Source organism: Lathamus discolor, chromosome Z, assembly GCF_037157495.1.
Source record: "Lathamus discolor isolate bLatDis1 chromosome Z, bLatDis1.hap1, whole genome shotgun sequence".
Classification (NCBI taxonomy): Eukaryota; Metazoa; Chordata; class Aves; order Psittaciformes; family Psittacidae; genus Lathamus; species Lathamus discolor.
In genome coordinates, this window is record NC_088909.1 from 109,844,233 (window position 1) to 109,866,344 (window position 22,112).

The window sequence follows — 22,112 nt, forward strand, 5'->3', positions numbered from 1 at the left end:
GTCTGAGTTCAGTTTTATTGCAACTTCTAGATCTTTGGAAAGCCTGAGGTAAATTTCTTCTTGCTCCCAAGGAAAATGATGCTCACTTGACTCAGTCTGCCCATTAACATGACAACACTACTCATTACTTTGCTGGGATCTCTGATGCATTGTGCTCAAGACTGCGAGAAACACAAGCTAATAACATCAAAAAAGACAGTTTTCTATGTTAAGTACCAAGGCTTACAAACCAGGTAAGTGGCCTTGGAGGGATATTACAGCAGACTGGTTTTCCTCCAGACCCACCAAGGTCTACACTTAAAGCAAACCAACTCCAGGACCTCATTGCTGCTGCTTCTTCCGTAACGTTACTCATGTTATTCAACGCACCCCTTAGACCTCAAATGAGAGGTCTGAAAATACCTGAAAGAGGTCCAAAAGGATCAGTTATTCTTTCAGTGCATTTTGATATTCCACAATACTGCTGCATTTGAAAGTGTCCTTGCTATTCTTTGGGCTACTGCTGTGCTTTTAGCAAATATTGCCTTGACTATTGTGCATCACTGCAGAGCAGGGAAACAAGTAGCCTACTTTCTTCTGTCTTCAGGCATGGCATTAAAATAGAGGATAATACTGCAGGGCATAGTATACCACAGACAGGTTGACATAAGTAGAACCGGGCACTATAATATTAGTATTTATTCATTACTTTTACAATGAGCAGTCAAAGCACATTGAAGGGATTTAGACATCAGTGTGTTATTTCAATTACAACCTGTGTAAGGGAAATGGCTTGTTGAATAATTCACATTTTCATAGCATCCCAGACTGGTTTGGGTTAAAGGGGCCTTAAAGCTCATTCAGCTTCAACTCCCTGCCAACAGGCAGGGACACCTTCCACTAGAGCAGCTTGCTCCAAGCCCCTCTGTCCAACCTGGCCTTGAACACTGCCAAGGATGGGGCAGCCACAGCTTCTCTGGGCACCCTGTGCCAGTGCCTCAGCACCCTCACAGGGAAGAGCTTCCTAATGCTCAATCTAAATCTACCCTCTTCCATTTCAACAGGAGAGCTTTCAAAAGCTCAGTGGATTTGGGGTGGGTAACCAAGACTCACTCCCAGATCCTTCGAGCTGACTGTTCACCAGCTAACCTCCATCTTCTCTCCTTTAATTGCTTCTTTCAATCCACTTCAACCAAATTGGTTGAAGCTCAGAAGCTCACAGACTCTTTTTTTGTTGCTGTATTCACATACAACATAGGAAGAAATGCAAAGATCTCATGGTGCGAGATCCTCACCAGACTGCTGACACCATGGGCATGACTGCTCTGCTAAGGTATGTACAGCTTTCCTTGGTAGTCAGTTGAATTACTGCAGATATAGGTGATGGGGCTGGTCTCCTTCCATCTCCAGTGATACAACAGAAGAAAAACCAGTCCTTTAAAGCAATATAGGAGAGGCAAAGCCAGGACAATCTTCTCAATCAAAGAGAGGACATCTTCTCAATCTTCTGCACTATTGCTCTATCAATGTGACTCCTTCAAAACAGCAGCCATGAAAATGAAGGAGAGGACAGAGAAAAGTGAAGGATAGTCCCTCTTTCCTTCTGATTAACACCAGTCACTAGCAGCCACATACTCCCCACAATGAGATCTGCAAAGTCCTAGGCACCTGCCCAGTGTTCTTCCCACATCATGCATGGTAGCATCTCATCAGCATGAAGATATGGCTTGAAAACCTTGAGAATGCTGAAGCCAACAGCAAAACCCTCCAGCAAAAAAGCAGGAGTTTCCCTACGGATCTTTGAAGAGTTAGGATATAGCAATGAATGTTCCAGCAACTAGGCAAAAAACAAGGTTGAAATTCTCCATTTATTTTTTACTTTAAAGCTTTATACAGTGCTCTCTCCAAGTTGAAAGCATGATTATTATTTTCTGTTCAAAGAGATTTTGGCTCCTATACAGCAAGAAACTGATATTACATGAGAAACAGTTTAAAGATCAGAGATTCAAGAGTTTGCTAATGCATACTTTCCTATGCTGATGCTGCAATGGTGTTTAGATTACTCTTCAATAGGGAGGTGTCAGAAAAACATTAATATGTTTTAACTGTGTGCTAGGCAAACAAGCAAAATAAAATAGCTTTTTCTTTTTCCCTCTTGTTCTAGTCAACAATGCCAAAAGTTACTGTTTATTTTTCTCCACCCCCATGGAAGAATTTATAACCACTGAAGTAAACTAAAGTTAAAAAGCTGGGTTTAATTCCAAAATTGACTGACAGCTGCTATGTAAAAGCAAACTTAACGTGTTTAGGTTCTCAAGAGCATTCACATTTGAAAAATTTAGTTTACTGGAGCCACGAGAGGGGTGGGGTGTTTTTGGACCCTTCCCCATAATGCTACGAAAATAATGTAAAAAAAGCAAAACTGTCTAATTTTCACATACAGACAACTGGGGAGAGGTGGAGAGCACATCCCCTTTTCAAATAGCCTTGACAGTAACGTATAAATATGTGATCAGTTACAGTGCTAGCTGACTCTCTTTGGGAGAGCCAAAGAGAGGTTGTGAATGCCACAGTACACACCACTGCTGTTAGAGCTGGCAGCATTCAAACAGATAATATACATACTCAGCTGTAACTAAGACCTTACGTGCAAAAGGGCTCGTCTTGCACCACTCCAAAGAAAACCAAATCTTGACATAAACGACAGTCAAGATCCATGCAAACACCTGCCAAAATGGCAACTGTAGGAAGAGGTCTGGTTGTTTTTTTACTTAAAAATATCAAAGCAAAGTTTGAAAAGTAAATAAATATACTTTATAAGTGACTCACCAACACTACCAGACAATGCCAACATTTCAAAAGTCCGCAGTCCCGCAATACGAAGCTCTATGGATAGCTAGTTTCTAGTCAAAACTACATTTCAAAGGTCTGCAGTATAATTTATTTAGTTTTCTCTAAAGCTTCGAAGTTAACCGATTTAACCTGTCTTACCTGAAGGATGCTTCTGAAAAAGAAGCGTTAGCATTCAATCCAACTCATCAACTGTATTTGCATTATACATAGCTACAAACAAGTATCTATAAAACCTGCCAAACTCTACTTTTAACCATGGAACAAAAGGACCCGCCAAATTTCAAAGACACTGAATCCACAGATGCTAAAACTAATTTACTTTGGCCCTTGGCTTCTTCACTGTTAAAAAAAGTAGCTGGGCACATATAAGCAAAAGTCTTTTATTACCATGCTATATATTCGAAACGGCTGCTCCAGCCTGCCTCCTACCAAGGATGCATTTCTGTGGATTATCATATTTATGTATAAAAGTGACAGCAGCATTTATTTCTGAACTGCAGCCCTGAAGTTCTGGTTCCCTTCTGGGATGATGCACTTAAGAACGCCAGCAAGTATCTAACCTTAAGCACTGTAATAGTCACAGTTTTTACATAATATTTTTCACGCGCTTTCCATCTTGCCTACACACAAGTTTGCACCATTTAATTAAATAGAATTAGATGATATAAACTCCTGCTTGGACATACTTATTATAAAGCGGTGTCATTCAGTTTAGTTTCAACTCACTCTCAACAGTTTAAGTAGCTGGGCTTATATTAATAGAAGAGCACCTGTGTAAGGGTTTGCCCTGGTTTAGACAGACAGGTTTATAATCCCACTTTAAGATTAGCCAGAGTCAGCTGAGTGCAGACATGTCTTCGACTGCCTGCTCACAGCTTCATGATGATAAGTTATTTGCTGACCACAAAGCCCATCAAAACTTTCAAGATCGTTTTTCCTGGAATTTTGATTGCCCAAAATCATATTTCTCAAGGGATGGGGAGTATATTCTTCTCTACCCGAGGTCTCTGAGAATCTGACCTCTAAAACGAATGCCTTCAAAAGAAATGTGAATTACTGTTCATCACTTACAGGTCAGCTCACGGAAGCAGGGAAGTTTGACATCTTAATTGAGGGTATAAATTGTCAGAAGGAAATATACAATCCATAAATATTATTCTTCTTAGCATATGTTTGGTGTTTTGGAAAAGCCCAAAAAGCACTTTGTTTAAAAGTTTCTTACACTTCTCTTACTAATCCTATCTTCTTCAGGTTAAGGGTTAACAGCAGTTGAGGGCTAGAAAAGGAAGCCTGCACTATAGATGCCTGCCTAGCATCAGACCTAAGGATGTATTAGACACAATCAGCTTCCACTATAATAAGATCTTTGACCCTTCAGCCAGAAAAACGTATATATCAGGAAGAATTTGATTAATTTCTTTTTTAAGGAAGTTTTCTGTCTCCCTTGCTTAGTGCTACACCCTAGAGCTTTGGAAAGGAGCTGCTGGTCTCCATCCTCCTCTGCCCCTACCTCTTTACAGTGTCATACAGTTAATTCGTGCAGTCTTCTGTCTGAAACCCATGGTAGTAAGGTACTCTTACAGCACTAAAACAAACGCAGGAAAGCTGTACATAGCTTAAGAATTACAGATCTGCCCCAAGGTTTAATTTAGATCATTAAAAACCACTGGTCTGGATTCCGAAGCCAGCATCTTGCTATGGCCAGATAACAACCACTGGGGATTAAGGACATAAGGACTCTGGAAAAAAAAAACCCAACCAGAGCAACAGGAGCAATTGGAATAGAAGACAGGGCAATGGATGGTCTCTTGGGATCAACATCGTGTTAGGTAGGATGCATATATACAGAATGCCACTAGTTTCCTTTGCAACCTGGGATGCTGCACAAATGCTACTACCCATGTCCTGCCCCTCTGCACAGTGTGATGGTGCAAGTGACTGCTGAACAGATGATGCCTCCTTCCTAGAAGGAGCATCTGCAGAAACAGGGTAACCCTTTCACAGAGCGCTCAGCAGCCAAACCAAGAAACTGTTTAGACTCCCTCAGTTTTGGGGACTTCACATGCACTTTATGGGTCCATCTTCTTTGCAGAGTTGGAAGTACCGAATGCTTGGCATCCCCCATAGAGCTCACCACCACCTCAGTCAAACTTCTGTGATTTTTATGACATTTTAGTGTCGGCGCTGCTTCCCCAGGAGTGGGGTGATGTACTGGGGACACAAAGCTGTTCTGGTCCAGCTGCCAGGCAGTTCCTACCATCACTCCAATGACTATTTAATCTTTTCCCCTGTGTGCTCTGATGCCTTCATGATTAGTTAGGGGCTTTCTCCAATGAAACAAATGGAAGTTGGAAGTACACCATTAATAAAAGGGGAAACCTATGAGAAGTGCTTTTAACACCTAAAGAACATGTTCTGCCAAGAGACTTAAAGCTTTTACCCCTGCTTCTTTTACTATTCTGTGAAATTTTAATGCCCAAACTAGAACGTACATTAATAAATATTAAATTTTGTACCATGCCAAAAAAGTGTGAGTTGATGGCATAATGGCATGTCTGTATAACACACAAAGAATGTGTGACAGGATGCACACTGGTGACAAAATACTCATTGACACACGGAGAAAAGGAATAGGAGAAAAATATAAGCAGCTCAGCATACGTTCATGAAAATGAAATCTCTCCCTTAAGCGGCTTAGCTAATGGGAACTTTTCTTTCATAAAGCATTAAATGTGGCCTCCCAAGTGTGATCATTCCATGAACCCAAATGTCAGCTTCTAGTCACTAGCTGGTATTTGAAACAAGTTTTCCCACTTATTGTGAAAGAGTGGTTATCTGTTGGCTAACTCCCTTTGAAATCCTGAGATAACTGCCCGACTCCAGACACGGTCCCACTTCTCTCACGTTCCTGATCCTGCAAGTACGGATGGTTCACCAAAGGGAAGAAAAGCAGAAAAGAAGAAAGTTCCTGAGAACTTAAAAAAAAAAAAAAAAAAAAAAAAAAAAAAGAATGAGGCCAATTTTCACCTATCACTATGATCTCTAAATTGCCTTTAATAAGCTTCTGCAATAAAACAGGGAGCCTGGATTGTGGGCTGCTCGTCTGCAAAGCAGACAGCTCTATCTCCATGCCGTGGCTTCTGCCTCCATCCTGGGCATATTAACTTCATTTATCTTCTCCCACAGACTGAAGAAGAAATAACCAGCTCTTGATTTCAGCACCTGCCCTTTATCTCTCTGTTTATGCAGAAGTCTTCTAAAAGGCTAATTACTCAGCTTGGACTTTCCCTGCTTTCCACAGTACATGGCTAAAAGCATATGCTTAAAATAATGTTAATTATATTGTTTGTCTCCAGTCAGATTGCTCCAGGACTGGAAGGAAAATCTGAGTTAGAGCTACCATTTCCCAATAAGTATTTGCTAAGAAAATGCAGGATATCTTTCCTAATACACAAATACATATATATATACACACATATATATCTGTTGGTCCTATATATTTATATATGACCTCCTCCTAACATGCCAACTTTGCATCCCAATGTTGCTTCCCACGGTGAAAGGGAGCAGGAGTTCTAGGGTGTGCTACAGTACTGATAAGCTCCATTATGCAGATCAGGATCATGGCTCTAAGTGCTGTTATTTTTAGTTGACGTTTGTTCATGTTTGAACTATGGTCTAAGCAACAGGCTCAAGATCTAAATACATGTAACGCCTCTTGAATGCTCACTTCCTCGACAAAGGCCAAGATAAGTAACTTGAAAACATTCACTATATTTATCTGTGCATACATTAGGTACTTGCACATAAGAAAAAAACCCCACCATTGTCTGAGCTGCAGGGAAGCGAGCGAGTAAAAGCACTGATTCAGTCCTCATTCTTCCCAGTCATAACCTATTTGTGTTTCAGCCACCTCCCTCACAGTGCTTCAGCTGAAGATGGTAATTTCTAAGAGGTAGGAGTAATATCTCTGCAGGGTCTCTTGTACTTGAGAACACTTCAGTATGTTATGGCAAAAGGCAAGGATGGCTTGAAAATTAATTAGCAATTAACTGCAAGGCTGATCTATAAATTCTCAGGATTAAACCCCACAGCTTTGCATGTTGCAGTTACACGTAGATCATGTCAACCCAGATAACACAGACCCATAATTCCTTCACACATTGTCCAAGCTGGCCAGACACAAGCCAACTCCTGTGCAGAAGCTGCTTTTCTGAATTGTCTGTGCCCTAGTCAGTGTGTGTTAGAAAACATGTCCTTTCAGCAGGCAGTATTAGCTGGTCTATGCAGCTCACAGTCGGAAGCTTAGCAATGCAAACAGCCAGGGAGCCTATTGTGCAGGCAAAGTGACTGCAGGTAGGGCTGTTCCCACCCATCCAGACATGCCCAGAGAGTGTCATTAAAGACATGTGGATTAAAGCTTTCTCCTTTATTTAGCTGCTGAAATTCCTCAGAGTTGCCAGAGTTATTGTGTAACTATATCTTTAGTCTGATCTTACTATGAGTTTGTTGAGCGTTAGAATAGCTTCCCCTGAAAACCTCAGAGACTGAAGTGGGAAGACCTGAGGAACTGTGCGACTCTGAGGAGAGAGGTGCAAGGATGAAGGGCATGAAGACTTACAAGGTTATTTCTACAGGAGGGAATCTCATGCTGCTCATCATTAATCTGTGCAAAGAAAGGACGTTATTTGCATTCACAAATTAATGCATGACATTACAGATACCAAGGTCAGTGTCACCAACTTTTCTCACCTGCTCTGGCCAAATTGCTGCTCAGCAAAAGGACTTTGAAAACAATGAGAAAACCCAATAGGTAGGATGGGCAGTGTAGAAGAATTATGTGAAAAGTGTCTGGTTTTGCCCCTGTCCTCAAATGCAAATCGTTGGAAGGAGAGGTAAATCATACTATAAGCTCTAGAGCTTATAGTAAGTCACGCTCCAACTCACACTATAAGCATCCTTAAAACTGGAAGTACTCAACTGCATGGTGAGGACTTACAGAGCTCGGCACTCATCAAAAAATTCTGATCCTTTGATTCAAGTGGCAATATAAACATGTAGCTGTGAATGCTGTATATCATTAATGCAGAAAATTTCAACATGATGGGATTTCATTCCAGAAACAACATTTCTTTAAATTGTGGCCCAACATGCAAGTCAATCTGGCACATTAAGTAACAGATAAACCCCCCATTTTCTTGCAAGCTGTGAACTTATTTAGCAATGGCTCTGTGTCAAGAAGGAATCACTGTAGCCTCTTAACAGCTTTTAATAATCTGCATGCAAGAGTAAATTCTTATAGAAAAAGCAAAAGGTCCAGTGTTTGTATTCAAAGAATTGAAGTGTAGTAAGGACACAACCCAAAGGGCTGTATTTGGATACAACTTCGCTGGTGTTAGTTAGGCTATTCCTGTACTCAGGACTCGGACTCTAGACCAATCTCTCCCGAAGTAATTTGGCCTGAGCAGCTAAATACGTGCCATCTCAGGGACACAAGGAACTGTAGGAAAGACATTAGTGTGTGCAGCCAGCTAGACAATTCCCACTGGGCGTTTTAAAATTACCAGGGTATAAATAAATTACCAGCCGTCGCCAATGGCTGTGTACTCAGTGCGCCTTATCAGATGATATTTTCCTAAAGTTACCATGAAAGAAATGGGTCTTGAGAAGACGCTTTTGCTCCCTTATCATGGAGTAGGAACAAAAATGGTTCTGCAGAAAGCAGGCAGTATTTAAAATACACTTGGCATAACGGAAAACCAAAATTCATCGTGTGTTTAAAACACACACATAACTCCCATTTACTGACTTACCTACTCATACAGATTTAATTATTGCAGTATTTAAACATTGCATGGCTGTTAATGGATTTCAGCCTCACAAAACCTGTCAAGTTGGTAAATCCCTCACAAGACTTCAGAGATTCTCAGAAGGGAATGGAGGGGTCTGCTCAGGATTATACAAAAAGCTCATAATCATGCTGACCAGACTTACAGGTCCCGAAATGATTTTTCCTAGATTGGTTAATTCTTAACTAAAGCCCCCAGAACTTATCTTTGTACCATTTTATACAGTCTCAAACAGAGAAGCAGAACATGAGAGAAAAAAGATTAAGTTAACAACAACAGCAAAGAGAAAGATCAAACTTCGGTTACAGCTTAACTAAACAACGGATGGAAAGGTGAGACTGCATCCTTGACATTTTCTTTGTCAAAGAAAACCTTGGCCTCAGCAAATTGAAATTCCTCGACGCACTTCAATTTAATAACTAATCAAGAAAACTCACCCAAACATTTAGTACAAATGAGGAATTTAAATTAAAACATACTCACATGGCAATCCAAAATGTAAACCCTTATCAGTTGCTATCGATAGGAGAAATGATGTTTTGACATTACGGATATAAAGGGTATGTAATTGATTGGAACAGTACACTTTAATTGACAAGGTCTTGAGCACTTACTCTTAGCCTGTCTTTGGGCAAAGCAACAGCTCCTTGCTTGATGATTTCCAGAACTCGCTCCACTGACAGCTCAGCTCCAGCTTGCTCTAAGCGGGAGCTGAAAAAGCTGATCACCTGGAATGAAAAATCAGAGCACGTAAAAAAATTGAAAAGAAGAGATCTTTGTATCAATTTACACACGAAGCTGTCATCTTCTTTCTGTGGATCAATGTATCTGTACTTCTCAAAGAATAATCATGTTATCACTTGTGCTAGGGAGACTTCGTTAATGTCAAACCAGCACAATTACCAGTATCCTCCTGCAGTCATTTTTAACAGATAGATGATTTTACAATCTAACACACAGAGCTGAATTAATAAATTTACATTTTCAAGTGCCATGCACTGACATATGCTTATATTTCTACCTGTCAGTACTTCTGCACATCAGGATTTTCAAGGCCTTCCAGTCTTCATACAGTTTGTGCTAGAAATTTGCTTTCATTTTCAAGCCTTGAAGTAAAATCCTTATAGTTTCAATTACTTCTGGAGAGAAGGCCTTAAGAGAAATATTACATAGCTCAATACAAGGACTTACATGACTTCCTGGGACTTTTGTAGCATTCAAAGCCATGGCAATTGTGGGGGGAGCCCACAAAGCTCCACTTCTCCCTAAATTAACCACCCAGAAAGCCCCATTACCTTCTCCATCAGAGATTCCAGCCCCAAGAACCTCTAAGTCCCCTCTCAATGCTCATCCTCCACCAGCTTCCCTGGTGAGGCCAAGCTGATTTTCACCATATTTCCCTCCCCACCCCCTTTTCTATGACCCAGCTGGTCCTTGTTAGCTAGAACACAGTTAGGTCAGGCTTTAACTTTTATCCCTCTCCAAGCTCAGTAGGTCACACCAGAAGCAGACATCCCACCGGCAGTTCTCCATGTGGGACATCAGAAAACCTCCATTTCTGTAGCTGCTTTCATCTAAAGAGAACACACTCTGCAAGTCCCATCCCTTATCCCGGAGGAACTCATCACTCATGCAGAGGCTCTGAAATACAATGCAAAAAAGGTAGAAGATAAAATTTCAACTCCTATTTAGGACCTATTTAGTGTCCTTTGAAAGTACCACAAGATGTTAAGAACCATTTAGTAGAGCCTGAATACACGTGAGCACCAGGCTACCCCTTGGCTGGAGGCTGGAGGTTCTTCAACATCTGGTGGGCTTTGGACATACTCTGTTCTGAAAAGTACTCATGTCCACTTGTATCTGAATCACAGCCTCCAGCATATCAAATGATTTTTGCTAATTCTCCCAAGTAAAAGGGGGGAAAATGTGTATTATACTACAAAATCTCTGCTGAGCTCTCTTTGTTCTGGAGTGAGACACAGCTGGAGCCAGAAACCATTACCCTAATTATGCCTCCAAGCCCAGCTGCTGCTAATAAAACAAAGACAGCTGATGGCTTGATTACTGTGAGATTCAAATTTGTCGTTCCTCTCTTGCGATCCTGAAACCTTAGTCCTTGTTTTAAGCAGGTAAGATTTGCTGGGCCATACAGCAATTTTCTCTAGAAACTTGAAAGACCAAGCAAGTGAGATAAAGACAAATGACAGTTGCTCAGGTTGTCTTTTAGGGGGTGTTGAGGGGTTTTGGTGTTTGTTGTGTTTTAAACAACAGATGCATAGAAATAGTCAAAAGTCAGGTCTAAACTTCTGTCCTTATGGTTATCTCCATACTTGAATAGAAGGGAGAATTTCACTGCCTCTGGCAGATGCTGCAGGTAGGTTTTACACTTTGACAGATAAGGACCCGGTGCAGCACTGTGATTTCTGATTCTTGAAAATAAACAGGAGTAGGAAGATGTGCTGAGTTCATAAGCAAAGGAGCTGGAGGGAGGAACCAGGAATTACAGAGGGGAATGGCAAGAAACAGCTTGTGCAAAGAGTGTGAGGACCTTGGAGTGAGGCTGACATGGTTTTGGCATGGAGTCTGGGACAAATTGCTGGTGGAGGATACACAGCTTGGAGATGAATGAGAAAGTTGCCCACAAACTTCGAAAGAGAAAAACATCTTCCTGCATTTCAACACTGTTGTCAGTAATCACTGGTGAAACCTATCCTTGCCCAGGGCAGGCTCATGCAGAGAATCCATCCCACTAGTGCTGCCTTGTTAGCTTGAGTTCTGCTAAACCACAACAAAAGCAAAGCTTAATATTTGTCTTTTAATCAGAAGGATAAAATACTATTATTAAGGCAAACGCATAAAAAACCTGAATGAAGCTCACAGATACTACCTGAATTCTGGTGTTTCCTAGTTTGGAAAGTCAAAGCCTCCAATCTCGACATGTTTTTATAGAAGACTTTTATGTTTTTTGTGGTAAAGGTACTAATCTTGGTTGAGTTGTATTCCACACAGAACAAAAGTGAGGTAAGATTCTAGTATTTTCAGGCTATGTCAACATTCCACGGAACTCTGAATGGCTCTTTTTTTTTTTAGTACACATTTGACAACTGAAATTAAAAATACCTACCTTAATAATAATACTTTTCTCTAAGTGTTATTTGCCTTACTACTACAGACAATACAGAAATTGGAGTAATTATCTTTCTAACACTGATTGTACAGTACCTCAATGAGATATGGAAATAAGGAAGAAAAAAAAAAGAAAAAAAAGGAAAAAAAAATGAATTTTACATAGAGGATCATAAAAGAGGCATTTGCTTATTGCCATTAGTTTGGTTATAAACCAAAAGGCATCCAGCATTACATCCCTACTGCCCAAGCTTCCATCCTCTGCACCAGAAAGTCTTAACACTTTACCTAGTAATCTGATCAAATCGCAAATATAAAAACATAAAAGCTTAACACAATATTAAGGAACAGTAGCCCTTTCCTTCGAAAGAGCTTTAATTATCTTCTAGACATAGTAACAGAGCTGCATTTAAATAATCACGAAAATTACCAGATTTCAACTCCTTGTCCACTTAAAAATGAACCAGGAAAATCAAACTGGGTGGACAATATTAAATGAGTTTCAAGTTTTAGCACATGCTTTGAAACCCAATGCTCAGCATATTAATGTAATGTATGAAGAAAACCAGATCTCAGAGCAAATGAACAAGGCTGAGAGATGCTGCCCACTTCATGATATTCTGCAAATTATTTTTCTCATCAATTATTTGGGCAGGCGGTCTAAGAAAATAGAAAATAACAGCAAACACTGCTTCAGAAGAATAACAAGGGATTTAACAAGTCACTGTGAATTACTCATATCCAATTCATGCTCTTCACTGAGAGGCCCTCTCCATGCAAGGAACATAACCCATTTTAAAAAGCTAGCTGTCTGCAATCTGCCTTCCACATTAGCAGAGAATAAAAGGTACGTCTAATCCTGGATTAGACAGCCCCTCATCAGGAATATCTTATCAGCATCCAGACGAAATGATGTATGAACAGCACCTTGTCCTGTGCAGAGCCTAATGATGGTTGTGCAGGCTACCCAACCATGCAGTGTGATGGGCACGCAGTGACATGGCTTGGTCATCACCGGTTCTAGGGATTTCCAGGCTTTGATTCCTATACTATTAATATACTTGAGATCTCTAAACAAACCTGCTTTCTATAGTGATTTCTAAAATCAGGTTTCTAAAATCAGTTTTCATAAAGCTTTTCAATTTACAAGGTCAATTTTCCCTGAAAGACCCATCTTCATCCCTTTTGTTTTCAAAACAATAAAACATTTTCAGAGATTAAAAGTGCTACAAGAAAGCTAGAATTATTCAAAACCAACATTTTAGGTTTCAGGGACTTTTTTAATATTATGAAGGAATAACCATAGCATCTGTCCTTTCACCTATCTATTGTTTTCAATAGGGCTCAAAGGCTAAAGTAAAAAAATTTTCTGTTTATTATAGCATGCACGAATCAGCAGTGCTTTCAAGGGCAAGATGCTTTCTCCACTTGAATTCTTTCACGGGATGCTGAAGTCCTGCAAGGCTCCAGCCCATTCCCTAACTAACACTACACCTCCTCGCTTTCTCCTCCAGCTAAAATAACAGCGGAATTTGCTGCTATCTCCTCTGCCTGCAGGTGTCAAGGTTAACTCTGAAAAAAAAGAGAAAAAAACCCCAAACTTGGCACCAAATCGAAAAGTTTTGATTCCTTTTTTTGCCCTTTTTTCCTTTGTTTTTCCCTTTGGAAAGGCACACATTTTGACATCGGCTATTTTATATGTCCATCCGAGTTCACCACTGGGAGAGTAACAGACTGTATTGATGCACACTGAAAGGAGAAGAAAAGGAAAAAACAAACCTCTTGTAGTAAAGTACCACAGAATTAGCACTTCAGCTAAGTAGTTTCCTTAGGAAAACATAAATCGCAGCAATTTTCAGTAGGCAACAGGCATAGCCCGCTACCCTGCAGCAAAACTGAGGCAACGCCAACCCTCACTGATTTAAAAAGGGATGAAATGGCTTCAGGTGATTCAATACCAGGAGAAACACAGAAGGATTATCAGCAGACTTTAAGTACTGAAGTTTTTCAGATTCACCTTGAAACTAGGAGCATGTTCAAAGAGATGTAAACTTTTCAAAGTACTTCTCATCTCCCCACTCCTAGCATAGAAAGTGGGTAGGAGTGGGGAGAAAACAAAGAAAAAAGACAAAAAAAAATCACTTATAGTATCTAGCCAGGCTCTAGTAATCAGCAGGATCAAGGTTTTTCTATGGGCATTTTAAGGAAAACCATAAAATGTTAGTTCTCACGTCTACTGCAAGTCCTGCCGACGTCGAAGTAGGCTTTGCTGTACCAGAGCCAAGCCAACACAACTGATTTTAAAATCCAGCAGGGAAGTGTCTTCAGAGAATTAAATACCTAGCAGAAAATTGCATCAAACAGATCCTTTGCACCATTAAATCATTGCTCCTGACCTCCTGATTTCTATCAGACTATTTTGCAAACAAACTTCTAGCAACTCCTAGTTAAACCTGTTCAACCACACGCTATCTATCATTAGCTCATAGGAAATATGAAAACAATGAAAGCCAGTGAGTTCTAATGATGGCCATGAACCAAACTCATCTTTAGGAATTCCTAGCAAAGAGTCTCCACCAAATTCCTGAGACATCTGAGCTTGCTGGCCAAATTATAGACCACCTCTGAAGCGGAGGATTATAGATAGTTCACAGCTGAAACATTTCTGCAGGAGGCCAGAACAGGAACCATAGCGTTCCTCTTTGTTCACCATCCAGAGGAAGAATATCCCATTTAGCTAAACAAGATGCACAATATCCTATTAAGATGACTTTCTAAAATGAAAAGTAAATTAATAGGAAACAGAAGGTATTTTGAGTTCATTTTTTCTGCACAGAATTAACTGTTCCCATATGTTCCCAATCAGCTGGCAATGGTGATTTTTAGCTTATTTATAAAATCCCAGAGGCAAATAAATAGTTTTTAATATAAAACTGTTCTATATGCTGATGACCCTTAAACATTCACACCTTTTGCCTCAGCTAAGTGCACAGAGGTTACATGTTATCTCCAGAAATGGTCCAAATCGTGAGGTCCATAGTTACTGTTAATCTGAGCAATTGCCACTCTGGTCTGAGCAGCTGGTGGAGCTGAGCATTACTGCATCCATGTACCCATCCCAATATTCATAAGTGCCTACAGACATGTTCTGTTCTATCTTCTGCCCCAGCATCATCCTGCCAAATGTCTGCGATCCAGAGGAGTCCGATGCAGAAGGCTCTGGAAACCTACCACAGTGCTTCATTATTAGGACCATTAGAAAGTCTTTTGTTATGACTTGTGAATCCACAAGTATGTGAAAAACGTTACTCCCTTTCCCTTCACAGCACCATTTCTTTTGAAAAATATCACATCACCTTTTGCCTTCCTTTGGCTAGTCAGCACCCATTCTATTTGTACTTAGAAGTCTTGTTTCGTACAGCTCTTGCTTCTCCCCAGGATTTCTTTCATGGTGATGTCTGACCATGAGCAGCTTGTGCCCAGGCAGCCAAGAAGCCACCAGCATCCTGGCCTTTACCCGCATCAGTGTGGCAGCAGGGCCAGGGCAGTGACTGTGCCCCTGCCCTGGGCACTGGTGAGGCTGCACCTCGAATCCTGCGTTCAGTGCTGGGCCCCTCACTACAAGAGAGATATTGAGGGGCTGGAGCGGGGCCAGAGAAGGGAATGGAGCTGGTGCAGGGCCTGGAGCCCAAGTGTGATGGGGAACGGCTGAGGGACCTGGGGGGTTCAGATGGAGAAGAGAAGGCTCAGGGGGGACCTGATGGCTCCCTACAAGTGCCTGACAGGAGGATGGAGCCAAGAGGGGTTGGGCTCTGCTCCCAAGGAACAAGGGATGGGACAAGAGGAACCGGCCTCAAGCTGCACCAGGGCAGGTTCAGATGGAGCTGAGGAACAATTCCTGCCCCAGAGGGTGCTCAGGCATTGGAACAGGCTGCCCAGGGCAGGGCTGCAGGCACCGTCCCTGGATGTGTTAAAGATGTGTAGATGTGGCACTTGGGGACATGGTTTACTGATAGACTTGGCAGGGCTGGGTTTACATCTTAAAGGTCCTTTCCATCCTAAATTATCCTATGATTCTAAACCCAGAGTAAAGTAGCTAACATGTCACTAGCATGAGTAAGCTCAGATGATACCTCCGTGCTACTCCCCCTTTGCATATCCACACAGGACTGCAGCAAATACCTCTTTCTTTTTGCACCATAAACTATTAATTACTACCTTCTCAGTGCATTTTCCGACTAATTTTGCACACAATTTGTAGCAGTTTCAACCCTTCCGTGCTTCCTATTTTGGTTTATGAGAACATTATGTGCAACAGAGTAAAAATAATAAGTATTAAAGTCAAGATATGTCATATCCATTTTATACATTCTTGACAAAGTAGCCTGGCAACTGTTCTGGTGTCCCAAACTCATTTCAGATTGCATATATTCTGTATTTTGGTCAGATTTTTTCAATATAGAACATTGCTATGCTATCTGTTAGTATACCTATATCTATATGAAATACAAAACCAGACTATAGTGTAGGATCAAAGGATTCTACACACAATGTAAGGAAGGATTTTGCTGAAGCACAGAGGGAGGTCAGAGTGACCCAGAGTATAACATACACCTACTGCTCATGCAGACCTTTAGTGGCATCTGATGATGGACATTGTATTCTATTCCTGTGAAGACAGGCTGAGAGAGCTGGCCTGGTTCAGCCTGGAGAAGAGAAGGCTCCTGAAGGGGAGACCTGAGAGCAGCTCCAGTGCCTAAAGGGGCTGCAGGGAACCTGGAGAGGGGCTTGGGACAAGGGCCTGTAGGGCCAGGCCAAGGGGAATGGCTTGAACCTGCCCGAGGGGAGACTGAGATGAGCTCTTAGGCAGAAGCTCTTCCCTGTGAGGGTGCTGAGGCGCTGGCACAGGGTGCCCAGAGAAGCTGTGGCTGCCCCATCCCTGGCAGTGCTCAAGGCCAGGTTGGACACAGGGGCCTGGAGCAAGCTGCTCCAGTGGAAGCGGTCCCTGACTGTGGCAGGGGTTGGAACTGGATGAGCTCGAAGGTCCCTTCCAACCAAACCAGTTTGGGATTCTGTGATTCATGCTGCCACTGTAGCATGGGGGGAGATAATCCAAACATACTTTGCTATGTAATGACTAGGAAAAGTACCAATGGAGGGAGTCAGGATGCCACACAGCTTCTGCAGACATGCTCTGGGGGCTTCAGAGAGATAACAGACCTTACTCAACATCCCATCACCAAAAGCTGCAACATTTGCTGTTCACACCTATGCTTTACATGCTTTGGGCCACCAAATTACATCCAGTAGAGCAGTCTGAAACCCAGCAGAGCTCTGGGTACACACTAAGTTCATGGATCCATCCTGCTCTGAATAACCAGCCTTGGCCACATGAAAAGGCTGGCCAGCTCACTATTCTGTCTCTCAGAGTAGGCTGCGATAGATGCTTAAATAAGAACGTAAGAGCAGGTCAGTTATAGGGAGATCCTCCCCGTGAATATATCCTCCAAGCTTCCAGCAACATACAGTTTAGGAATTTACTGAGTGAAATCTTTCTTTAAAGAAGAAAATCAAAATCTTTCTTTAAAGATTTCACACTCCCTCTTCTCCCCAGTTTTATGACTCCTTTTTGAGCACAGCTGCATTTCAGACATTCACAGCGTTCTACGTAGCCATGAGGATGGAGCTCCCACCTCTATCGCTGCAGAGAAAAAGCCTGAACAAAGTTTGGGATCCAGAAACCTACTTTGGTTCTTCTCAGATAGAGCCCACATGGTCCCAGACCACATCCTCCCAGTGTGTATAGTAAAACTAACATGATTTGCTATATTCTCAAGGGATTTGAAGACTAGTTAAAACATTTTGGCTGTAGCTCAGAGGACAAAGACTGGTTCTGTACGGGATGGTGGTGCTGCCGATACCGTGTATGCAGTGAAGGACATGACAGGGTAGCACAGGAGTCAGCTGTATCTCATCTTTTATTCAGATCTGCAAGCCTGACAGCTCTCACCATTTGCCAGCTGGTGACAGGTACATTTTTTTTTAAAAATATTATTTTTCTGACATCCTCGATTCTCTAACAAAGGAGCTATTTAAAAATTCAACATGCTCCCTTGGAAAGCTTTAAAATAGTTTCTGAATGTAACTGGCATTACGCTGTAACCCAATATTAAATAGTTTTGGGGAGGAATTGTTGAAATTGTTGAGGAAAACCTACATTTAAGTGTTACAAAGGAACGGATGTGCTGCTATCTGTGGGAAGCATGGGGCTGTCATGCAGAAGGATCTGGCCACCACTAGTTTTTCTGGATCTGGACACGAAACTAGAGGAGGTCCCTATCTGAAGTCAGGAATGAAGAAGACTTATCTCTACTGCACTGTATTCTCTCTTTACACAACCCAAAGGCATCTTGCCCTTACAATCCATGGAGTAGCATGCTATAGCTGTAGTCTGCAGCTTCCTAAAGTTTGGAGAGTTTTGATCTTTGAACCTTCTGCTCTCCAAGGTCTTGCATGACCAGAAAAATATGAAGAACAGAAGAGGAAGAGAGAGGTACGGAGCAGGATCTCAGTTTGACATTTAAAATCACATTCCTTTGTGGATCATCAGAAGTCTTTCAATCTCCTGTAATATTTTAAAATAAAAGCAGATCAAAACAGAACCTCAGCAAATTTTAAATCATCTGAATAAATGTGTTATTCACTGCAGCAAGAAATCTAGTGCCCTGTTCAGCATCTCCTTCCAGTATTTTGTATCTAGTGGTCATAGTGTGACTTCAAGCATTGCCTAGCTCTGCAAAAACTGAGTGTAGGACAGAGATATATTTATTGCAATTAAAATCTGTTATTTTCTATCAGGAATCATTACTCAGATTCTCAGTATGAACATTAAAGCCACTATGAGCTGCAGCAGTAATTAATTAACAGCTAACTGTTTTCCAAAGTCATACTCCATGGAGAGCCACATTGGTAACAGCTTCTACTCCACAGCTATTTAATTTTGTTTTCTTCTAATATGTTTACTTATCCAAAGGGAGTGCTGTGGAGAGACACTTTGCAGGTGAAAGCCAAAAGCGTCCACATACAGAAAGAAAACTGGGGTCTTCCAGTATCTGAAGGGGGCCTACAAGGATGCTGGGGAGGGACTCTTCATCAGGGACTGTAGTGACAGGACAAGGGGTAATGGGTTGAAACTTAAACAGGTGAGATTTAGGTTAAATATTAGGAATAAATTCTTCCCTGTGAGGGTGCTGAGGCGCTGGCACAGGGTGCCCAGAGGAGCTGTGGCTGCCCCATCCCTGGCAGTGCTCAAGGCCAGGTTGGACACAGGGGCTTGGAGCAAGCTGCTCCAGTGGAAGGGGTCCCTGCCCGTGGCAGGGGTTGGAGCTGTATGAGCTCTAAGGTCCCTTTCAACACAAACCAGTCTGGGATTCTATGGTTTTACAGCCCAGGTAATATGGCAGCTGAGTTCCTGTTCTTAACTATTAAAAAAAAAGTAATTCCCTATATAATAATTTATTGGCTGGTAATGGGAGTAAGAGAAAAAAAAAAATTGGTTGGTGATGAAAGTTGGCTTTTTCTTCCCTAAAAGACAGGTTTCTAACAAGAGGCAGTTAACAGAAGCTGATGCTGTCCTTCCTTATGGGAGTGAAGGATTCATGGAATAGTCTGGGTTGGAAGGGACTTTCAAAGGTCATCCAACATAACCCTTCCGCATAAAGCAGGAACATCTTCAACTAGATCTGATTGCCCAGAACCACATCCAGCCTGGCCTTGAACGTCTTCAGCATCGCAGCTAGGGAATTCCTTGCCAGGAGAATTCTGGCTCTGCCAAGTTAAAGATGTTGTCCAGAATCACAGTGGAGGCCCAGCAAATAAGGAAGAAAAGCTCAACATTTGAATACTTTTTAAAGTAAACTGATAAGATGATGAGTATTTTCCACTTCTCAAGAGGATAAAGAGATCAGGTAAGCAAGTGTAAGCATCCTCTAAATAATGTATCACTCACCAGATCTATATTTTGCATTATGTCCTGGAAGGAAGGGTGAGTTCGGAACTGCTCAAAGAGATCCCGCTTGTAAAGCAGTGCGTACACCAAGTTTGGGTTGTGATGAAGGGAATTTGTCAGGCAGGAGTTGATGATCTCCAACATCATTCTGATCACTTCCTCGATCACATTCAGGTCTTGCGCCTTTAAGAAAGGAATAAAAGGTTAGTGTGCCCTTTTCCATTGTAAAACCTATAAGGTAGTAAGATAGCGCACAGGTAATTATTACTAATGGAGCTATTAGCTGGTTAAAGTCTCCACAGTGAGCAAATCTTGCATATCTATCTGGAAAGAGATCTGTTCTCCTGTAATAACCAAAATCTTAACTGAAATGCACTGCACTCTAGCATTCAGCCTCATAGCTTAATTCTCTCAATAGCAGCCATCTTCTCATGCCAAAAAGCATTAACATATTGTAATCAGCCAAATTCACTAGGGGTTAAGTGAATTTAAGTCTTTTCAACCCTTCCTATGCTAAGTAAAAGTATTTCAATTCAATACATTTCCTGGTGAGCCCCTGCTTGGGGAACAGGGATAGGGAGAAAAATAGAGGAAAAATATAAAAATTAAAAGTGGCTGGTGAAAGAGAAAAGCAAAGACATAGAACAAAATTGGCTGAATCAAACCTCACTGACCCCTCAACATCTGCCACTGTTCTCCAGACTTTATCCTGGCCTTTTTTTGTGTATGTGTATTTTTAGCATAGAAGAATACTTGTAATGAATGATAAAAGACATTTTCTGTAGTGCGCTAAGCCTTAATGCTCAAGATAAACTTGTAGAGCTTTTCATCACGTCAATGCCTGTGGCAAACCATCCCTGATGATTGTGAAATTCAAACTTTCTACACTGAGCAAGCTGGCATGAGAACCCTTGCTAGCTGCCTGGATTTCTCTCCTTGGGCTGCACATCAGGATGTACCTGATACAGCTGTTCATACTGGAGAGCTGTCCGTCCTCCCTTGGGATAGCACAGGAAAGACAAATCTACTTTGTTTGTTTTGTTAGGTCTCTCCACCACATCAAACATTGGATTGTGAGACTTTACAGGTCTGGCAAGAACGCGAAGCATACCAAACCGGCTTGAGTTTTTCTGTTTAGTATGAACACTGAAACCACTGGTATTTCCTTTTGCCGACTGCCTACAAAGCACTCATTTTCTGAGTTATCATATGGCACTTAAGTACTTCACAACGAGGCTGTTCTCGCAACAGCATTTTGTTGGACTGTCATTCAATCCGTATGTAGTTATTTTCTTCTATAAGGTAGCATTGTAGGAATCGTAACTTGTCAGATATATACCCTTAGCAAGGCAGAAGAGAACATAGGAACATGTCGTTATCCTGGTTAGATTCAATTAAAGAGCAAAATTCTTTGGTACCACTTTGCTCTGGCTACTTTCAATGGAAAACAAAGGTAAGTTTCTTCCAGCAAGGGAGCATCATTCCCCTAAGCTACTCCTCCATCTCTTCCATGGTGCTGAGGATGCTGAAACGCATCAGCACTATGATTTGGTTACCCACATTGCTTGACTTCTGCATGGACAAAGGAGATTTAAGTGATCAAAGCCTTCTCAAATTTGAAATTTTGAAACTTGAGACACTGGCACAGGGTGCCCAGAGAAGCTGTGGCTGCCCCATCCCTGGCAGTGCTCAAGGGCAGGTTGGACACAGGGGCTTGGAGCAAGCTGCTCCAGTGGAAGGGGTCCCTGCCTGTGGCAGGGGTTGGAACTGGGTGAGCTTTCAGGTACCATCCAACGCAAACTGATCTGTGATTCTATGATTCTGTAATTCTTGTCTAAAGAGCAGCATTTGGTGCATACATTCCAATTAAATCTCCCTCTGCAGCAATGATGCCTGACTGTGGAGGTTACTGATTTTTTTCTGAATGTGAGGATCTCCTCCTGTTTCCTTATTGGACTTTGCCTCTGTCACCTGAACTACCACTGTAGTGTGGTAATTCACACTGCAGTGTGCTAGCCATGTTGGCAGAAACCCTTACACAGCTGATCACTGCAACTACTTAGCCTGTCAATGTGATTGCATTCTTCTATGACAGAAAAATCTTTACATTCAAAACACAGGTGGCTCCTCTGTAGCTTCCTATTTACGGTGCTATAAAATAGCATCCCTATTAGATGATGTGAAATGTATTTAATGCAAAACATTAGGCAAAAAGTGAAATAATTGCTCCAGCAATCCAGACCTGGCTAACTTATCTGGGGAGTGGAACTTGCCTGTCAACTCGGATTTATGTCAGA

At 41.6% G+C, this 22,112-nt stretch overlaps 1 protein-coding gene across 7 annotated transcripts in view; it reads right to left on the reverse strand.

The window, feature by feature from the left end:
* Positions 1-22,112, reverse strand: part of DYM (dymeclin) — a 232,299-nt gene that overhangs the window by 23,593 nt on the left and 186,594 nt on the right. For all 7 annotated transcript variants that reach the window (XM_065662611.1, XM_065662607.1, XM_065662609.1 and 4 more), the window contains 2 exons: positions 19,816-19,998; positions 9,296-9,409 (listed from right to left, as the gene is read on the reverse strand). In XM_065662611.1, the coding sequence (XP_065518683.1) occupies positions 9,296-9,409; positions 19,816-19,998 (297 nt within the window). The remainder of the gene's footprint in view (positions 1-9,295; positions 9,410-19,815; positions 19,999-22,112) is intronic.